This window comes from Oxyura jamaicensis, chromosome 20 (genome assembly GCF_011077185.1).
Source record: "Oxyura jamaicensis isolate SHBP4307 breed ruddy duck chromosome 20, BPBGC_Ojam_1.0, whole genome shotgun sequence".
Classification (NCBI taxonomy): domain Eukaryota; kingdom Metazoa; phylum Chordata; class Aves; order Anseriformes; family Anatidae; genus Oxyura; species Oxyura jamaicensis.
In genome coordinates this window covers 14,833,065-14,852,700 of record NC_048912.1, presented here as the reverse complement: position 1 = coordinate 14,852,700, position 19,636 = coordinate 14,833,065, and the positions used below count along the sequence as shown (strand labels likewise).

The 19,636-nt window shown below is 71.3% G+C and overlaps 2 protein-coding genes and 1 long non-coding RNA gene across 3 annotated transcripts; all 3 read right to left on the bottom strand.

The window, feature by feature from the left end:
* Positions 1 to 3,621: 3,621 nt before the first annotated feature.
* Positions 3,622 to 6,176, bottom strand: TCF15 (transcription factor 15). The gene is made up of 3 exons (XM_035343635.1): positions 6,036 to 6,176; positions 5,455 to 6,002; positions 3,622 to 3,767 (listed from the first exon to the last, which is right to left on the bottom strand). The coding sequence occupies exons 2-3, from the start codon at positions 5,929 to 5,931 to the stop codon at positions 3,693 to 3,695; spliced, it is 552 nt and encodes a 183-aa protein (XP_035199526.1). The 5' UTR covers positions 5,932 to 6,002; positions 6,036 to 6,176; the 3' UTR covers positions 3,622 to 3,692.
* Positions 6,177 to 10,274: 4,098 nt separating this feature from the next.
* On the bottom strand, positions 10,275 to 11,517 carry LOC118176594. The gene is made up of 2 exons (XR_004755478.1): positions 11,013 to 11,517; positions 10,275 to 10,773 (listed from the first exon to the last, which is right to left on the bottom strand). It is a non-coding gene; the product is annotated as an uncharacterized LOC118176594 (long non-coding RNA).
* Positions 11,518 to 14,059: 2,542 nt separating this feature from the next.
* Positions 14,060 to 17,446, bottom strand: SCRT2 (scratch family transcriptional repressor 2). Its single transcript, XM_035343622.1, has 2 exons — positions 17,169 to 17,446; positions 14,060 to 14,821 (listed from the first exon to the last, which is right to left on the bottom strand). Exons 1-2 carry the CDS (start codon positions 17,290 to 17,292, stop codon positions 14,115 to 14,117), a joined length of 831 nt encoding a protein of 276 aa, XP_035199513.1. The 5' UTR covers positions 17,293 to 17,446; the 3' UTR covers positions 14,060 to 14,114.
* Positions 17,447 to 19,636: the final 2,190 nt, after the last annotated feature.

The following is a 19,636-nucleotide window of genomic DNA, read 5'->3' as shown; positions in this document are numbered from 1 at the left end:
CCCATCCCCATCCCATCCCCATCCCATCCCCATCCCCATCCCATCCCCATCCCCATCCCCATCCCCATCCCCATCCCCATCCCCATCCCCATCCCCATCCCATCCCCATCCCCATCCCATCCCCATCCCATCCCATCCCACCCCCATCCCATCCCCGCTCCTTGCCCCCCGTCCCCCTCCCCACCGACCCCTCGGGACCCTTTCACAGAGGGCCCCGGGCTGATCGTCCCCCCCCGGGGCGATGGCCGCGGCTCCTGCCACGGGGACGATTTCCCCGGGCACCGAGCGCCCCAGCTTCCCCCGGTGCCACTGAGGACACGGCTGGGGTCTGCGTGCTGAGCCTCTGCTCCGGGCAGAGCCCAGGGGGGCTGCCGCAGCGCAGGGCACGAGGACGGATGGATCCTGGGGATAGATCCCGGGGATGGATCTTGGGGATGGATCCTGGGGCTGGATCTCGGGGCTGGATCTTGGGGATGGATCCCGGGGATAGATCCTGGGGATGGATCCCGGGGATGGATCCCGGGGATGGATCTTGGGGATGGATCCCAGGGATGGATCCCGGGGATGGATCCCAGAGCTGGATCCCAGGGATGGATCCAGAGCTGGATCCCGGGGATAGAACCTGGGGATGGATCTTGGGGGTGGATCCTGGGGATGGATCCCGGGGATGGATCCAGAGCTGGATCCTGGGGATGGATCCCAGGGATGGATCCCGGGGATGGATCCCGGGGATGGATCCAGAGCTGGATCCTGGGGATGGATCCCAGGGATGGGTCCAGAGCTGGATCCTGGGGATGGATCTTGGGGGTGGATCCTGGGGATGGATCCCAGGGATGGATCCAGAGCTGGATCCCGGGGATGGATCCCGGGGATGGATCCAGAGCTGGATCCCGGGGATGGATCCCAGCCCCTTCCAGCAGCCCCACGCCGAGCCCCCTCCGGCAGCTCCATCCCAGGGTGCAGCCCCGCTGCATTCCTGCCCCGCCGGCCCAGCAAGGTTAAACTGCGGAGAGGCTGAAATATTTGGGAGGGGAACGGAGCGGGGGGGTGGGGGGTGGGGGGGGTGGGGGGAAAGATCTATAAAAAGACCGTTTAAAAACACAAGTTAAAGAAAAAAAAAAAAATACCAGGCGCGGAGTGCAGCTGCGGTTCTGGTTCCAGTTCCCAGGTGATGTCAGGCCTGGAGCGTCTCCAGCCCCGGCCCCTCGGAGACGGTCTTTGTGGGTTCAGCACTGAGTGTTTTTCCTTCCTGAGACTCGGGGACACCTTCCTGTCTCAGAGAAAGCAGCCAAGAGCCATTCCGAGGGTGTCCGTGCGCAGGAAGGGGAGAGGATGGGAGGGGAGGCGCGGGGCGGGCAGCACCCATGGGTGCCCGACGCCGTGGGGCAGGGGGCGCCCGGCTCCCAGCAGCCCGGCCCCAGCGCCTCTGAGTCACCGTTTCCCTCTCGCTGCACTGGGAGGGGCTGGAATGCACTGGGACGGACGGGCTGCTGGCACTGGGACGTGCTGGGAGCCCTGGCTGGGCACTGGGAGGTGGTGGGGTGCACAGCTCCTGAACTGGGAGCTGCTGGGAGCCGTGGCTGGGCACTGGGACATGCTGGGGTCCCAGTGCCTGGCACTGAGAGGTGCTGGGACACACTGGGATACATGGCTCGGGCACTGGGATGTACTGGGACACACTGGGACACACGGCCCTGGCACTGGGATGTACTGGGATGTGCTGATACTGCACTGGGACTTGCTGGGAGCATTGGCCCTGGCACTGGAAATCCTGCACTGGGACACACTGGGGCACATGGCCCTGGCACTGGGACGTGATGGGATGAGCAGATCTTGCACTGGGACCCGAGGCCCTGGCACTGGGACATGCTGGGATGCGCTGATCCTGCACTGGGACACACTGGGACCCCAGGCCCCAGCACTGGGGACGTACTGGTGCCCAAGCCCCAGCCCCTGAGAGCCGCTGGGACGCTCGTGCTCAGCCCTGACACCGGGCCCAGTACTGGGGACACACTGGGACCTGTGCTCGTGCTGCTGGGACCCACCGGGACCCCCACCCTCAGCATGGGGACATGGGGGGGGGGGGGGGGCACCGGGGCCCCCCCCCCCACCCCCCCCCCCCAGCCCCCCGGCCCCCCCCGCCGCAGGGGCCGGGGGCGCGCGGGGGCCCCCCGGCCGCCCCGGGGGGGCCGGGCCCTTTCCATCGGGGGCGGGGGCTGTTTGCAGCCCCGCCCCCCCCCCCCCCGCCCCTGCCCCCCGATAAACCCGAGGGCAGGGATTCTGTGTCCGGGGCTGTTTGGAGAATCTCACGGCTGTTTATTGGGGTCTGGGACACATTAGACACGCTGAGAACAAACCTCTCCCACCCACCCCGGTCCCTGCCTGGGACTCGCTCTCACAGCTGCGCTGCGCTGTCAGCTCCATAAATCAAACCCGGGGGGAGAAGGGGGGCCACGGCCGGCCCGGCCCGGCTGCACGGGGGGCCGAGGGGTGCCCGTGGGCTCCTGCCATCGCCCCGAACCCAGAGCAGCCAAAACGGGACCCTTGGGGGGACCTCCGCTCCCCTCCTGCCCTGGGGTCGTGCCTGGGGGACCCCCGGCGTGTCCAACCCCGCAGCCCTGGGGGGGCCGTGCCAGCAGCCCCCGGCTGCCCCATCCGCAGCTGCTTCGGCTCCGTGGGACGCGGAGCCCCTGGGAGCCGCGTGCCCCCGAGCCCGGTGCTTTTCCCAGGCTCAGCTCCCTGCAGCCAGCAGGGTCCGGGGGGTGGGGGGGCGGTCTGGGAACCCCCCGCGTCCCCGCCTGACCCCGCAAAGGTGCTGCTGCTGCAGCCCTGCGGTGGTGGCGGTGGTCGTGGTGGTGGTCACGGTGTCCCAGGCAGAGGAAGGGGCAGAAGCAGTGAGATGAGCCCCAACGCGTCGCCAGGGCACCACAACGCTGTCACCGCGCCATGGCACGGCCACGTACGTGTCCCACGCACCCCAAATGCCCCACGCACCCCAAATGCCCCACGCACCCCATGCCTCCAACGTGTCCCATGCGCCCTACATGTCCCATTCATCCCGTGCACCCCAAGCATCCCACGCGTCCCACGGCACAGCCTGGCGTTCACCACCCTGGGGCTCTCCACAACCCAAACCCTTTTGGGACCGGAGCCGTCTGCAGGGTTTGGGGCCACGGGGGCAGCGCGTGCCGGGGGTCTTGCACCCACAGCACCATGGGGACCGCGGCGTGGCTGCGCCCTGCCCGTGGTGCAGAGGCACGGAGCTGCGTTGGGCTCAGGGCCGTGGGGCCGGGGCCGTTTCGGGAACCCCACTCCGTGCCGGGTCACCAGGCAGGCAGCAGCCCCCTCAGAAAAATAAGGCTTTTATTTTCCAAGCGGCTGCGTGTGCACGCACAGCGCCCGCGGGGCCGCGTGCCGCCGTGTCCCCCCCCCCGAGCGCGTCGACGCCGGCCGCGCGCGGGCTGCTCGTCCAAGCCGGGTCCCCCCCCCCCCCGGCCCCGGGGCTCGGGACCCCCCGTTCCTCCCGGCCACGGCAGCGTCCTCCCGCCGCGGTGCCGGTGCCGGCGTCGGTGCGGTGCCAGCCCGCGGCCTCCGCTGGGCTCCCTCCCTCCCCGCTGCGGTCTGTGGGGCTGGCGCGCGCGGGCTGCGGCCGGCTGTGCCGCTGTCTCCGGTGGGGTGCTCGCGGCCCCGGCTCATCTCCGCGACACCCGCAGCGGGGTGACCCCCCGCACCTTCAGGCAGTTGCCCCCGAGGTCCCTCCGGCCGCCCTGCGGAGAGAGGAGGGGAGAGCTGTGGGGCGCCGGGGCAGCGGGGTGCCCGGGTGCCCTCAGGGGGGGGGGATTTTGGGGAGGGACGCGGGGACGGGGGTCCGCGGCCCCGGGCAGGGCGAGCACCATGGAGGAACTGTGCCAAAATGTCTGGGGGGGGAGCCGTGCCAAAACGCTGCCTGGGACGGACACGGGTGGGCAGACGGACGGACGTGGTGGTGCCCGGCGAGCGGCTGTGGGGTGGGTGCTGGAGAGGGGTCCGCGTCCCAGGCAGGTCCCCGTGTCCCCGTCACCCGCAGGGACACGGCCCCAATGGGGGTGAGGGGCTTGGCTCGGCCGGCTTGACCAGCACAGACCAGCATGGCCCAGTATCGCCCAGTACGGCCCAGTATCCCCCAGCACAGCCCAGTCTCCCCCAGCATGTCCCAGTGTCCCCCAGCATGGCCCAGTATGCCCCCTGCACAGCTCAGCCCAGCACCACCCAGCATGGCCCAACCCAGTCCCACCCATTTCCAGCCCAGCCCAGCCCAACCCATTTCCAGCCCAGTACAACCCATTTCCAGCCCAGTACAGCCCATTTCCAGCCCAGTACAGCCCATTTCCAGCCCTGCCCCAGGAGGTGCAGAGGGGGCCCCAGCCCAGCCCCTGCCCTTGTCCCCAAGGTCCTGGGTGTCACCAGAGCTCCTGGCCCCTGCAGGAGGTCCCAGAACAGTGGGGGGACACCCAGAAAGGGCTGGGGGGGCTGCGGGGTCCAGCCAAATGGGGGGGGGGGGGGGGGGTGGGGAGGGAGGGGGGCGGAATAATTAAAAATGGAGCAGCAGAAAACGGAAGAGCCCCGACAGCCGGAGCGTGCCCTGCAGCCACTGCTCCGGGTAACACGAGGGGACAGCGAGGGTCCCGTGGGGACAGTGACAGGTCCCCAGCCCATGCCCCAGGGCTCAGCACGCCCCCACCCCAGCTGCCTGGGGGTGCCCTGGGGGCCGGGGGGGGCACCAGCCCCGTGCCCTGGAGCAGGGGAATGGTGGCATGGGAAGGGTGCCCGGACCCATGGGTGCCAGCTGGGGACAGTGCCCGGCGTCACCCTGCAGCCCCCGTCCCCGTGCCGCCGCCAGCCCCTGCGCTCACGGGGGGGGGGGGCACCGAGACCCCTGCAGGGGCGTTCGCAGTGCCCTGAGCTCTGCTCCATCACCGCACCGGGCTGCTGCCACGACCAGGAGGGGCTGGTGGGGCATGGGGACGGGGACAAAATGGGGACAGGGAGGGGGATGAGAGGGGGACGGGGCAGGGATAAAGCAGGGATGGAGATGGGGATGAGAAGGGGACTGGGATGAAATGGGGCCGGGGACTGGGATGAGACGGGGACAGGGATGAGACGGGGACAGCCTGCTCCCTCCGCGCTCCCTCCCATCCCATCCCATCCTCGTGCCCCCAACCCCGGGGGTGACTTTAACCCCCCGAGACCTCCCGGCCAGGACGGACGTGGGGGAGCAGCCCGGCCCTCTGACGCCAGCGGGAGCTGTGGGCGTGCAGCTCCGAGCAGGATTTGGCCGCGAGCTCCGGCGGGGGCTGGAACCGGAGCCCGCGGCGCTGGCGGGGACGCCCCGAGCCTCCCGCTCCCGCTCGGCCCCACGAGGGGCTGCCTCCCCCCAGCCCCTCCGGGGCCGCGCCGTGCCCCCCCCCCGCTCACCCCTTTGCGCTGGTTGCTGAGGCAGAAGGTGCAGATGCTGCGGGGCTGTTTGCTGTCCAGGTCGCCCTTGGCCCCGTAGATGGCACTGAAGCAGGGCTGCCCGTCCTCGCAGCCCTCGCCCAGCAGCAGCACGTTGGCCAGGTGCGAGATGTAGCTGGAGGCCAGGCGCAGGGTCTCGATCTTGGACAGCTTGCGGTCCACGGGCTCGGTGGGGATGAGGGTGCGCAGGGCCGTGAAGGCCGTGTTGACGCTCTGGGTCCGGTCCCGCTCGCGCGCGTTGGCCGCCTGCCTCTGCTTCACCATCACCATGGGCCCCGGCTTGCGGGCCACCTTGCGGCGCGCCTCCACGGCCTCGTAGCAGCCGTACGACTGGTCCGAGGTGTCGCTCTCGCTCCGGTTCTCCTCGTCCTCCGACAGCATGCCCAGGTCCGGGTAGAGCACGCGGGCGGCCACGGGGCGCAGCATGGTGAAGGCCATGGCCGGCGCCCCCCGCCCTGCTGGGGGCAGCCCCCGGGGCCCCTCGGGGAGCCTTCCCCCCGCCGGCACGGCTGCGACGGCCGCCGACGGCCGCCTTCTTCCCACCGCTGCTCCGCCGCTGCGTCCGAGCGGGGCTGGGACGGCTGGCCGCGGGGGGAACCGGCCTTTATACGGCCGGGGAGGGGCTGGAGAGGGAGCCCACCCCCAGCCAGCCCCCAGCCGCCGGCCGGACCAGGCAGGAGGCCAACGTCCTCGCCCCAGCTCGCGGGAGCCAAGCGTTGGCTGCGGCCACTGCGGGCCTGGCCCCGCTCCGTGCGGAACCCAGCCACAGGCACCTTGCGGGCGGCCGGTGCCGGGTGCCGGTTGTGCCGTGGGGGGGGGGCACCGGACCCCCGGTGCTGGCCGCGGCGTGGCGAGCACTCCCCCGGGGTCTGCGGGGCGATGACTTGCTCAGGGTCCCCAGCGTGTCCCCAGCCCTGCGTGGCTGTCCCCTGCCGCCACCGGGTCCTGCAGGGTGGCTCTGGGGACACGGGAGCTGGGCTGGGGCAGGCGGCTCTACCCCGGAGAATTGGCAGCGGGTTCCTTTACTGGAGGGGACATCGGCCAGGGGGGACATGGCCCACAGGGACAGGTCCGTGCCCAGGGGAGCCCTGGGGAGGTGAGGCCAGGCCAAGCCCCGCAGCCCCTCGTCCTCTGTGTCCCCAGGGCTGGCACCACGCATGCCACCATGGGACAGGACAGGGACACGGCCCTTGGACCCCGCGCCCTGCCAGGGGCACGGGTAGAGGAGCTGGTGGCACTGCCGGGCTGCCCAGGAGCATTTCCTCCTGCCGGCACTGGGAAAACCAAGTCTTGAGCCCTGGAGCTGCGGAGCTGCAGCGTCCAGGGGCTGCCCCCAGCGCCCTCACCCCTCCCCGAGCACCGGCTGCTGCCGCCCCTTCCCCTGTGCCAGAGCTTCTGCAGGTCCCGCTCTGCCCTCGCCCCTTGGCGATGCTCTGGGGGGCAGCAGAAGGGGGGAGGCAAATGGGGCAGGGGGGGGGAAGGCAAATGGCCCTGGGCTGTCAGGACGTGGCTGCAGGAGCCGCTGGGCTGGGACCGGGGCCGGCGGTGGCCGCAGAGCCGCGCTCCCCATCTGGCCGCCAGCCCCGCGGCTGGAGGAGGATGCTCGGAGTAATGAGGCAAAAAGGGGCAGCTCCGGGACGTGCTGGGGGCTGGGAACGGCAGCTGGGGGCACAGCGGGGCAGGCTGCAAACCCCAGGAGAGGTGGCTGGTGGGGGGACAGGGGGGTCCTGGAGCCCAGAGCCTTGGGACGAGGTGGCCCACGTCCCGCCGCGTCCCCCAGCCAAAACCTGGTGGCTGCAGGACCAGAGCTCGTGGGGCAGCAGGGTCCCCTCCGGGGCTGTCCCCACGTCTACCAGGTCCTGCTGCCGGGGCTGTGCCGGGGGGGGGGCTGCGCTGTGCCCCCCCAACCTCCCCCCCATGGCAGCAAACGGCCCCTCTGCCCCCCGTGGGGCGCGGGCAGCCCCTCGCCGTGGGGCCCCAGCCCTGTTTTCCTTCACCATTTGTCCGCCTGCGCACAGCCTGTAAATCACGCTGCGGGGGGGGCGAGGGCCACGTCGGGGGGCCGGGAGGGCTGGGGGGGGGGCATGCAGCCTGCTTGGGGTTTCTGCAGGGGCACGGGGATATTTCCCTTACCAGCCCCATGCCCTACAGCCCCTCATGGCGCATGGGGAGCGCGCAGGTGCCTGCATGGGGTGGGGAGACTGGGGCGGATGGATCGGGGGGGGGGGGGGCCGGGGAGGGTCCCTGGGGGGCTGCGGACGGTCCCTGGGGGGCTGCGGACGGTCCCTGGGGGGCTGCAGCCTCCTGCAACAGGGCAACACAGCTCTGGATGCGGCTCCTCTTGAGCAGAGCAGGGGGAGGAAGGCACCACGGACCCGGCAGGAGCCCCCATCCCCGCGCTCCCCCCCCCTGCCCCCCCCACCGTCGCCCTGCCTGCACCCCGCTGGGTGCGAGCTGGGGCCCCCCCGCCCCGGCCCTGACAGCGCCAAGACGGATGGCAGGGGCTGTGTACTCAGGTGCGGCCGCCCACACATGGCCACCAGCTGACGGGGACAGCGGGGGGGGGGGGGGAGCCCCGAGCCCCCCAAGTCCCAGCGGGTGCCCCCGGGGGCACGGCCACGCGCGGGGTGCTGGTGGCCGGGAGCGGCCAGCGTGGGGCACGTGGGGACAGGGGTAGGGAGGGGGCTGTGGGCTTTGGGGTGGCTCCGTGTGCATTGGGGGGCGGCGTGTGAGTGCGCGTGGGTGTGCGTGGGTGTGCAAGGCACGGGTGAGAGGCTGTACGCACGTGTGTGTGTGCACGGCTGTGCTCGTGTGCGCGCGTGGACATGTGAGCACGTGCCCGTGCCCTGTGGGTGTGCACAGCACCCACCCGCAGCCCCGTACACGCTTCCAAGCCCCCCCAGCCTCCAGGCTGCTGGTTTGGGGGGGGGGTTCCCAGGGGGTCGGGAGCTGGCAGCCCCCGAGGGCTGGGTCCCCCCTCCGCTGGCTGGGAAGTGCCCCCTGCCCTCCCGCTCTGGGGAGTGTTTATCCGGGAGGTGATACTTAAGTGGAGGAAAACAAACAGCGAGCAGATGGCACAGGGGGGCCGGGGCTGCCCCCCCGCCCCACCGGGCTGCTCCAGCCCCGCTGGGAAAACACCGCTGCTGGCGAGGCAAATGGGTTCCAGACCCTGCGGCCGCGCCGAGCATGTGGCCGCCAGGACGCTGTGCCTGACCCTGCGGAGGCCCGGAGGAGCAGCACCAGCACGACCCAACCTGTCCCATCCCATCCCCAAGCACCCCCCCCCCCCCCCTCCCCCCATCCCACACACACACCGAGCACCCCACGAGCCCCCCTGCAGCAGGGGGTGCCCAGGACCGACCCCCTCTGCCTGTGCCCTTGCCCCTTTCCCCGGTGTTGGGGCCCAAACTGGGCAGTGCAGGGGCAGCGAGGGCACGGCCCCACCGAGGAGCTGCGGTGTGCGGCGTCCCAGCGCGGCTCCTTGCTGCGTGGCTCGGGCCAGGTCTCGCCAAGGGGATGCTGCCCCTGCTTGAAAACGGGGAGACCTCGGCTGGTGAACCCCTGGGTCCTTGGAGACCCCACGGCTGGGGAAGGACGGCGGAGGGGCTACGTGGTGCTGGGCCCTCGGCTGGCCCAGCAGGACTGGGTTCCCTGTGAAATGGGGCGAGGGTGCCCTGCAAGAGGTGCCCTTGGTCTGTGCATGAGCAATTGGGATGGGGACAGAGGGATGGGGACAGTGGTATGGGGACAGTGGGATGGGGACACAGGGATGGGGACAGCGGGATGGGGACAGTGGGATGGGGACAGTGGGATGGGAACACAGGGATGGAGACATGGGGATGGGGACACCGTGATGGTGCTGCTGGTGGCAGTGGTTCCTGGCAGGTCCCCATGCTGGTGGCTGTGCCCGGGGCAGCACGGGGTGCCCTGACCCCCGCTCACCCTCCGGGGCCGTACCTGTGGGCCGGTCTGGAAGGCATTTCACGGCTGTCGCGCGGGGAAGTCTGTCCCAGTTCCGGAGCCGGGACCCTCCCCGGCAGCCCAGCCAGAGGAGCGGGAGGGAGCCCACAAAGCGCCTTTGTTCCTGCCCTGGAACGAATGGATTGGAGGCAGCCGGGATCGGCTGTCAGCCGGCGACACCGGAGCCGTCCTCGCGGGTCAGGCAGAGGGAAGGGGGACAGGTGGAGGGACACGGACGGACAGACGGACGGAGCCGCCGTGGAGATGGCCAGACGGGGGTTGTGGCGCTGGCAGCCCCGGGGCCGACTCATGCTCCCCGTGCCGTGCCAGCCCCACGGGACCTGCAGCCAGCCCTGGGGACACCGCGCAGCCCCTGGGCTGCTGCCACCAAGCCCCCGAGCGGTGCCACAGGGCGCCCGCTGGCCTGGCAGCGACCCGGGGCTGTCTGCAGGGGCTGTGAAACTGGGGGAGCGTGTCCTGAGGGGTCTTCCAGCTGGGAGAAGCCCCCGCGGGGTGCAGGATTTGGGCAGCCTCGGTTCATCCCAGCTCACGGGGTCACAGCTCTGTGGGGCTGCCTCCCACCCCACCACCACTTGGACAGGGCACAGCTCCCCGTAGTGCCGGGTGAGCAGAGCCCCCGCGAGATGCTCGATGCGGGGCTCATGCCCTGGAGCTGGGCGAGGACCCCTCCCCACCCTGGGGGTCCCACTTCAGCAGGCTTGGGGGCACCCCGTCCACCTCCCGCGCTGCCAACAGAGCTGCCACCTCGTCCCCCCCCTGCCCCGCGCTCTAAGGAGAGGAAACTTTTTAGCACGCCACAATTCTTCGGAGAAATTTATAGCCCATGAGGGAGCCGCAGCCCAGGGCCGCTCTCGGCACGAGCGCTTGCAGGGCTTCCTCCCGGCGGGGGCGGCTTTGATGTGGCACATGCAGCCCAGCCGTGCCGTGGCCCCCCCCCGGGCCCCTGCCCTCGTGTAGCCCCCAGCCCACCCTGCCCTTCCTCCCCAGCGGCTCCTGCGGAAACACCGCGCTCTCAAAGCGTGCCCCGTGCCGCGGGCAGCACCGCGCGCTGCCCTGCCCGTGCCCCCCCCCCCTCACCAGGCCCATTTCTGCCCTGGGGGTACAGGATCCAGCCTGCACGGAGCGTGGTCAAGGGGGCAGAGCGAGGGCAGAGGCGTCCGGACGCGGTTCCTGTCCCGGTGCCGCAGCTGACTCACGGCACGGGGGGTGACTCAGTGGCCTTTCCCCTCCCTGGACCACGGCTCCTGGCTCGGAGGGATGCCGAGGCGCCCGTGGGATGCTCGCAGCGGCTTCTCCAGCCTGCACGTGGGGCGAGGACGTGGCGCTGCAGAACCAACAGCATCCCGTCCCCAGCTCAGCACCCGTCCCCCAGCTCAGCACCCGTCCCCAGCTCAGCACCCGTCCCCGTTCCCCCAGCCCTCAGCTGCCTGCTGCCACTGCTGCCAATCCTGCCCCGTGTCCCCTCTGCCCTGTGCCATCCCATACCTGCCCCCCGCTGCCCCCCGCACCATCCCGCAGAGCCACGAGGCTTCGACCACCTTTAGTCCCGGAGCACCAGTGGGTGTCCCCCCAGCGCCGCTCGGAGATGCGCCCCACGGGGCAGGGGGCGCAGGATGTGTCCGAGGAAGGGGCAGGCGGCTGGGGGGGCAGGGGCAGCGCAGGCTCTCTTGGGGCCAGCCCGGAGCTGCGGGGTGAAGCCTGGGGACCCGGCTCGGCTGTGCGCTGGTACAGCTTGGTCCTGGTTCGGTGATGTCCTGGTTCGGTGATGTCCCGGTTTGGTGAGGTCCTGATTCGGAGCTGTCCCGGTTCGGAGCTGTCCCGGTTCGGAGCTGTCCCGGCCCGGTGCTGTCCCGGTTCGGAGCTGTCCCGGTTCGGAGCTGTCCCGGTTCGGAGCTGTCCCGGTTGGGCCCCGCCCGGTCCCGTTCCCGCAGCACAACGCCGCCACCTGCCGGCCGCCCACCGGAGCCGGGACCCCCCCCTCCGTGCGCCCTACCGGGGCTGGGGGGCGCCCACCCCGACCCCATCCCACCGTGCCCCCATCCCACCCCGACCCCATCCCACCCGCACCGGCGGGGACAGGACCGGGGATGCTCACCCCCTGCCCACGGGGGACCCCACGGGGGACCCCTGGGGACCCCCAGGGAAAGGGGTCCCGCTCGGTGGGGGGGGGGCCCCCCCCGCCGGGGGGGGGGGGGGGGGGGGGGGGGTGCACGGAGCCGTGCGGGGCCGCCCGGCCTCATCCTGCCCACCCCAGCCCCTACCTGCAGGGTCTCCACCAGGCTCCGCACCTTGCCCGGGTCCAGCACGGAGGGGATGGGCCGGATGAGGACCCTCATGGGCACGTTGTGCACGGCCGCGATGTGATGCGTGTGGATGCTCCCGGTCTCGGGCTCTGTCCCGGTCCCGGTCTCGGTCTCGGTCCCGGTCCCGGTCTCGGCCATGGCCCCGCTGCTCCCGGAGCCGCTCCGCCCCTTCCTGCCCCCGCCGCCCCGCCCCGGGCAGCGCCGCGCCCGGCCGCTCCCCTCCGCCCCCCCCGGCGCTTTTGCAGAGTCACCGTGAAGCGGCAGCACCGGGAGCACCGGGGGAACCGGGAGCACCGGGGGCACCGGGGGCACCGGGAGCACCGGGGGCACCGGGGGCACAGGGGGAACCGGGAGCACCGGGGGCACCGGGGGCACCGGGAGCACCGGGAGCACCGGGGGAACCGGGAGCACCGGGGGCACCGTGGGCACTGGGGGCACAGGGGGCATGGACAGCCCCGGGAGCACCGGGAGCACCGGCAGCCCCGCTCTCCCCCCAGCTGCTCGTCCTGCTGGGGTCCTGTCCCCCCCCAGGTCTCTGCCCCCCCCAGCACCTCCAAACAACCTGAGCTGGTCGGGGACCCCCGGGATCTCCGGGTCCAGCTCCCGGCTGGGACATTTGAGAGCGTTTTTGGGGGTTCTGCAGCCCAGTGCCTCCTTCCCCGGGAGGAGCAGAGACCCCAGGTGCCCCCCGGTTCTGCAGCCCCCCCTCTGCTTTCTGCTGCTCCTCCCCAGCTGGGTGCTGTCGGCTGCCCTCGGGGGCACACCTCGCCCCCCCCCCCCCCCCCTGCCCCCCCCCGGCCCCGTACAGACGTCCCGAGACACCGCTGGTAGTGGCAGAAATCCCTTTTATATCCCTGAATTGCATTACAAGTAACACCGCGGGCGGCCGCTGCTCGGTCCGGCTCGTCTCCCCGCGGCCGCTCAAATACAAAAACCTGGCCGAAAAAAAAATCCATCATGCACGGAAAATTATTGCTGTGGTGTCCGCTACGTACGCACCAGGGACGGGCAGCGCCAGCCGAGGGGAGCCACGGAATGCTGTCCCCTGCGAGGGACATGGGACGTGGCCACGACACCCACGGGGTGGCCACCACGGTGCCCTCGGGACTCGCGAGCGTCCCGGGGAGGCGTCGAGCCCGTGGGACCCGCGGCCACGGCGGGAGGAAGACGGTGCAGGGAGGAAGACGGCACGGGGAGCGCGCGAGGTCCGGGCTGAACCCCGAAAGTGTCGGGGGCTGGCACGGGCTGGGGGGGCCGGGGCAGCTCGCGGCCCGAGGTAGGAAGCGGCTCGCTGCGGGGCCGGGGGGGGTCCGCGGGGAGGTTGCATAGAATCGCTGGGTTGTCCCCGCCGGGGTGGCGCGGGGAGCAGAGCGGGACCCGGTGGCACCGAGGAAGACGAAGGAGAGTGGCTCTGCCCTCACGGGGGGCTGGTGGGGGGGTTGTTCAGCTGCTTCACGTCGCCCCCCGCCTCCGTGCCCACTTTTCGGTGGCTCTCGGGGTCCTGTCCCCGTCCTCGTCCCCGCAGCTCTGTCCTGGGCACGGCGGCGCCGCTGCAGCTCCGCTGCCTCCTGCGGAAGGGCTGCCGGCCCCGCCAGTCTTGGCAAATAAATAGCGAAAAGGGGAAGTAATAAATAATATAAATAAGAAGAGCAATTAAATAGACTCACCCGAGCTCTGTGCCACCACCGACCCCCTTCTCCTGGGGGGCTGGGGGCTGGCCGGGGGGGGGCCAGCAGCGGCCCCAGAAGGGTCTGGGGGTGTGCGGGGCCGCAATTCGGGTACGGGTCCTGCCCCGGGGCTGCTCCCATGCGGGTGGGGGGACGGCAGGGGCCCGGGCTGCGGGTCCCAGGCTCCGAGGCAGGTGTCCGTCAGTCCTGCCGAGCCATCAGTCCTGGCTCTTCGGCCCACGGTCCCATCCCTGGTATGGACCAGGGGAGTTTTTGCTCCGGGGGGGGTGTGTGGGGGGAGCAGCGAATGTCTTTCCTCCCCGGCGTGTTCCCGGGAGGAGAAGCAGCAGCTCTAAATAAATAATAGTAATAAATTAAATAAATATCAGTGAGCGTCACGAGCTGGGGGGAGGTCAGTGCTGGGTGGGGGGGGTCCCGGGCGAGTCCCCACAGAGAGACCTGCCTGGCTGTGGGGCTGGGGCTGCGTCCAGCCCTTCCCGGGGGCGTGGGGGCACCCTTCTCATGGGGGGGGACGGGATGGGACTGGGAGCTGGGGGCACGCGTCCTGCAGCCACCACGCAGCCACCAAACGGCCAGCGGTGCCGGCACGGGGATGGGGAGGGACGGGGTGGGTGGGGGTGCTGGGTGCAGGGGGGGGGGGGCGCGGAGGCTAGGTCCCTATTGCACAGCTGTGTTCGGAGCCCTTGAAGCAGGCGGACTCGTAGTGCTTGTTGAGGTACGACTTGAGGGCGAAGGTCTTCTCGCACTGCTTGCACTTGTAGTGCTTGAAGGCGGAGTGGGTCTGCATGTGGGCGCGCAGGTTGGAGCGGTCGGCGAACGCCTTCCCGCAGTGGGAGCAGCCGAAGGGCTTCTCGCCCGTGTGCGAGCGCATGTGGCCCTGCAGCAGCCAGGGCCGGCTGAAGGCCTTGCCACAGACGTCGCACTTGTGCTTGAGGTTGTGGGTGAGGACGTGCATGGCCAGGGCGGGCATGGAGACGTACGCCTTGCCGCAGGTCGGGCACTTCCTCGCCATCTTGCTGTCCAGGCTGCGGTGCGTCTGCTTGTGCCGGCTGAGGTTGGAGGAGGTGGCGTAGGTCTTGCCGCACTCGGGGCACGAGTGGCGGTGGCCGCCGCGGCGCTGGCTCTCGCCGCGCCGGCGCGACCGCCCGTCGGTGATGAAGAAGGCGTCCATGGAGTAGCTGTCCGTCACCGCCGCCTCCCCGTTGAAGTAACGGGCCGAGAAGCTGGACTGGGGGCTCTCGGGGTCGCTGTACTCCTCCTGGCCGGGAGCGTAGGCCGGGTCCGGCGGCGCCGGCGGCAGCCCCTGCTTCTTGTCGGAGTCGTAGGCGGCAGGCGCCAGGCAGTGCTGGAGGTACCCTGTGGGGACGACACGGCAGGGTCACCGTCCCCGGGGCCAGGCTCTGCCCCTGCACCAGCCCCACTTGGTTAAGGGGGGGGGGGGGCGGGGGGTTAAAAACCCCCAATGGGGGGCAAATCACGGGGCCCCCCCCCCCCCCCCCCAGGTCCCCCTGTCCTCATCTGCACAAGGGCTGAGCCTGCCCTGGCTCCGGACACAGCCCGTGTCAGCCAGCAGGGTGGGATCCAGCCCGGGGGGATGCGCAGGGAGCAGGGCTGGTGGGGAATGGGTGCCCTAGGGTGCCACAGCCCCGCGCAGCCCCCGGCTCCATCAGCCCCTGGGGGCTGTCAGCCCCCACATCCACATCAGCCCACTGGGGCAGGCAGCTCCTTCCTCACCTCCCCTTCCCCAGGGGGAGAAGGGCCCGTTGAGGCCACCCCATCTCCCCCCATCTCCCCCCATCTCCCCCAGGGAACGTGGCACTCGTGGCACCCGGAGGCTGCTGCGCCCTAACCCTGGGCTCCCACTGGGGACAGGGACCCGCAGACCCCGGGGGCTCCGGTGCCACGCAGTCGTGTCACCCCGTGTGACACTGGTGCACGTCTGCTCGGGGCCAGGCTCTGGGCAGGTGACACTTGCCCCGTGCCAGAGCAGGTGCCACGTGGATGTCCCCTTCCCTCTGCTGCCAGCACACGATGGTCACTGCGCCGTGTGCTCCGAGGGGCTCCTGCTGAGCCAGTGGCTAAGGACGGGGGGGGGGACACCACACAGCTGCCACCCCAGGGTCCCTGTCTTGGTCCTGGCAGTCACCTGCGTTGTGTGCAGGGCCACCGGCTTCAGAGGATGCAGCCCTGCTGCTGGGGACAGCAAGCACTGCCAGGGGCAGGGGTTTGGGGCATGGCTGGGGTCCTGGGGGCCGGTGTGTGCCAGTGGGGCATCGTGCACCCCCCCCCCCCCGCTGGGGCCCTGCAAACCACCCCTGGTCCCAGACCCCTCCTGCCTATGGGACCCCCCATCCCTGCTGTCGGGGGCAAGCCACAGCCAGGGCCACCACGGTTTGTCCCCTCGAGGCCGGGGGTCCCTGTGCTGCGGTGGGGAGGGGTCCGTGAGGCAGGGGCACAGCCCGGCCCCCCCCCCCCAGCTCCCCGCGCCGTGCTGACAGTGCGCTCGCACGGGCTGTGCAGAAAGCGCTCTGCTCAGCAATTTCTCACGCTGCCTCCGAGCATGCAGCAAGGTTATTTCCAGGAGAGCAGCGTCGGCAGCTTCTGCCCAGCTGCAGCACATCCCTCCCCCACCGGCTTCTGGCTCCCGACCAGGCGGGGGGAGCTGAGGACCCCCCCCCCCCCCGGGGGCCGGGCGAGCATCGCACCCCTGCCCTGGTGGCTGAAGCCCCTTTGCTGGGGAGCAGCGAGCAGCAGAATGGGGGGGCCCCAGCAACGCAGCGCTTGGGCAGCCCTGGGTCCTGCGTGGCAGGATCAGGCCCATCCGTGCACCCAGCTCAGGCTGAGGGCCCCCGAGCAGCCGGGACCAGCCAGGCCATGGTTTGGGATGAAATTCCCTGGTCCCTTCGAGGGCAGACCCGCCGGGGGGTCTCCGCCAAGCACTGGTGGCTCCCACCGGTGTCACCTCGCAGGTCGGGGCTCTGGGGACCCTCTGGGGGACTCAGCACCCTCCTGCCCAGCCCTTCGCACCCCTCCCATTGTGCTGGGGGGTGGGGGGGGTGTGTGCTGCCCCCCACCACTCCCCCTTCCCGCACGGCTGCTCCCCGCGCCCCGGGAGGTGACAGCCTGCTCCGAGCTCTCCGAGGGGCTTGGGGCACCGCTGCGAACAATGAAAGCCGCAGGCAGGGCGAGCAGCCTGCTCCCGGCCCCTGCCCTCGCCCCGGCTGCTTTGTGCCCCCCCAGAATAACTTGTGGTGGGAAGGAGCCGACCCCGTAGCCCCCCAAACGTGGGGGGACCCGGGTCCGGCCAGGGGTGCCCCCCAGGCTGCTGCTGTCACCGAGGGGACGCGTCCCCAAGGACCAACTTGGGCAGGGTCTGGTGACCACCGCCGGGGGGGGGGGGGGCATAAACCCATCAGGGACGAGCCCCCCGATGCTGTCACGCTGTCCCCTACCCCCCCGACCCCCTACCGGCTCCCACCCGCGGGACACAGCGGGGGGACCCCCGCCCGTCACGCCCCCATCGCCCTGACCCTGCCGCGCATCCCAGCGCCCCCGAGACCCCCCAACCCCCCCTTTGTCACCCCCGGACCCCCCCGGCTGGCCTTCCCCCGGCCTCCCCACCCGCTGCCCCGCCGGGCTCACACAATAGCACGGGGGGGAGGGAGGGGGGGGGCGTCCCCGGAGCCCCCGGCCCCGCACTCACCATCGCCGGCGGCGGGGCCGGGCAGCGCGTAGGGGGGCTCCAGGGGGGCGTAGGGGGGCGCGGGGACCCCGGCGACCGGGAACGCGTCCGCCTTCAGCTTCTTCACCAGGAAGGAGCGGGGCATGGCGGGGCCGGGCCGGAGCTTTCAGCACTGGACAGCTCCGGTACCGGCACCGGTAACGGTACCGGCACCGGCACCGGGCAGCCCCGGGCGGGCTCCGTGCGCCGCCACCGGCCCCGCTCCGGGCCGGGCGTGCGGGAGGCGAGGAGCGGGGAACCGAGTGCGAGGGGCGGGCGGCGGGAGGAGGAGGAGGAGGAGAGGAGGAGGAGGAGGAGGAGAAGGAGGGGGAGGAAGGCAGGCGGCGGGGCGGGGGGGGGGTGGGGAGGGGGCCGCTCCGTCCGGCCGCGCCCCGAGCCCCCCCGAGCTCCCCCCCGGTAGCGCCGGGCGCTGTGGCACGGGGAGGGGGGGTCCCCGCTCCCCGCCTCCCCCCGCCGCGGACAATGGGGACACGGGGGGACGTGGGGGGGCGGGGGGGGGGGGGGGGGGGGGGGGAGATGCGGGGGCGTCCCCGTCTCTGTCCCTGTCCCCGTTCCCTGTCCCGGTTCCCGTCCCCTGTCCCCATCCCTGTTCCCTGCTCCTAACCCTGTTCCCTGTCCCCGTTCCCGTCCCCCTTCCCTGTCCTCAGCTCTGCCCCCGTCCCTTCCCGCTGACCCCTTTCCTTTTCCTTGTCCCTTCCCCTGTTCCCTCTCCCCATTCCCCTTCCCAGCCCCTCACCCCTGTCCCATCTGTCCTGCCCCCTTCCCCTGTCCCCATCCCTTTTCCCCGTCCCTTTCCCCACCTTCTGTCCCTTTCCCGTGCCCCCGTCCCCATCCCTGTCCCTGGGGAAGCGCCGTGCCCCCCCGCAGCCCACCGCAGCAGCGGGCTCGTGGCTGTGCTTTGTTCCCTCCTGAGCCCCCGCTCCCCCGCTCGCTGCGGCCCCCCCCGGTGCAGGATGAGGCCCCGTCCCCCAGCCAGGCTGCGCTCCCAAGCTGCCTCTCCATGGGGCTCACAGGTGACACGGGGGGGACCCTGCTGGGGCGGTTCTGCTCCCCCCTTTTTCCCCCCCCCCCCCCCCCCCAATTCTTGGGGACCCCGTCACAGCCACCCTGTGCCCCCCAGGCTGCTCAGCAGAGCTGGGGAGCCCCAACGGGAGCTTCTGCACCAGCTGGAGGTGGCCAAGGGGGCACAGTGAGAAGGGGACCCAGCACAAAGGACCTACCCCCCCCAGCACCCCTACCCCTCCCTCCCCCCGGAGCCCCCCGGCCCCTTGGCAATGGTCCTCAAAGCCGGTGCCCCCCCCCAATACTCCCCCTCCCCACGGCCCTGCCTGCCCCGCCGGAGCCCTGCGCTCCCAGGGCGTTGCGGCGCTCAGCAGGAGCTCTCCGTGATCCCTCAGCTGGCACGGCCGGCGTGGGGGAACCGGGGCACGTCCAGGCCCTGCTGATGGCCCCCCCCTTAGCCCTTTGGCTGGGGACATGGTGGCGGGGGGACAACAGCAGCACCCCACAGTGCAGCCTGGTGCTGGAGCTGGGCAGGAGCTCGCAGCCCTGCGCTCCTTTACCCGTGCCAGGAGCTGGGGGCAGCTCCGCATGTGCTTTGCGTGGCACCCCATAGCCCAGAACACCCCAAAGCCTGGAGCTGCCCATATTGCACAGCATCCCACAGCCCTGGGCACCCCGCAGCATCCCACACCCAGGGCACCCCACAGCATCCCACAGCCCTGGGCACCCCGCAGCCCACCCCAGGCTGGGGCTCCCATCCCACTCCCCCCAGGGGTCCGGGACTCTCTCCCCCCCCGCAGCCTGACCCCATCTGGCCCCGTGGCACAGCGGGTCCGCCCGTGCCAAGGCCAAGGTCACGTCTCCCCGAGGTGCAGCCCCGGGGCCGCCCCGGCCCCGCTGCGCCCCGATTTATTTCTCCTCCTTCCTTGAAGGCACGTCTGCAGGACGGGCGATTACTTACGCCCTAGTTGGGCCGGGCCTGCCTGCCTGCCCGCGGCCCTGGGATTTTTTTTTTCCCCTCTCCAGGCTGTGGTGTAATAAGGGAGGTAATTAAGTGTAAAAGACAGGGGGAGGGAGGGCTGGGAGAGGGGAGGGGGGGGGGGCGTAAAGGAACTGGCTCCTTTCAGAGGCAGGGGACTGAGATAATGTATGTTAATAACCCGCAATCAGGCCTGCGGAGCTGTGCTAATATTGCTGACTGCAGCACGGCTGGCCCCCCCCCCCGGCCCGCCCCCGCCACGGTGCGGGGGGGGGGGGGAGAGCCAAGAAGAAAGGCTCCGGCTCTCTCCTGGAGCGCGCCTGGGTGCCGGCTGAATCCGTGCCTTCCGAGCAGCTGTATGGAAATAATTCCGCTCGCTCACGGGGCTGGGGGGGGGCGATTGATCCCCCGTGGTGCTGGGGGGGGGGGGGGGGGGGGGGGGGGGGGG

Excerpts from the sequence above, each read along its gene's own strand:
- TCF15 (XM_035343635.1), bottom strand. The coding sequence starts at position 5,931 with ATGGCCTTCACCATGCTGCGCCCCGTGGCCGCCCGCGTGCTCTACCCG. Across the intron at positions 3,768-5,454 it reads TCAGCAACCAGCGCAAAGGG|GGCGGCCGGAGGGACCTCGG; the intron begins GTGAGCGGGGGG and ends CTCTCTCCGCAG.
- SCRT2 (XM_035343622.1), bottom strand. The coding sequence starts at position 17,292 with ATGCCCCGCTCCTTCCTGGTGAAGAAGCTGAAGGCGGACGCGTTCCCG. Across the intron at positions 14,822-17,168 it reads CGGCCCCGCCGCCGGCGATG|GGTACCTCCAGCACTGCCTG; the intron begins GTGAGTGCGGGG and ends TCGTCCCCACAG.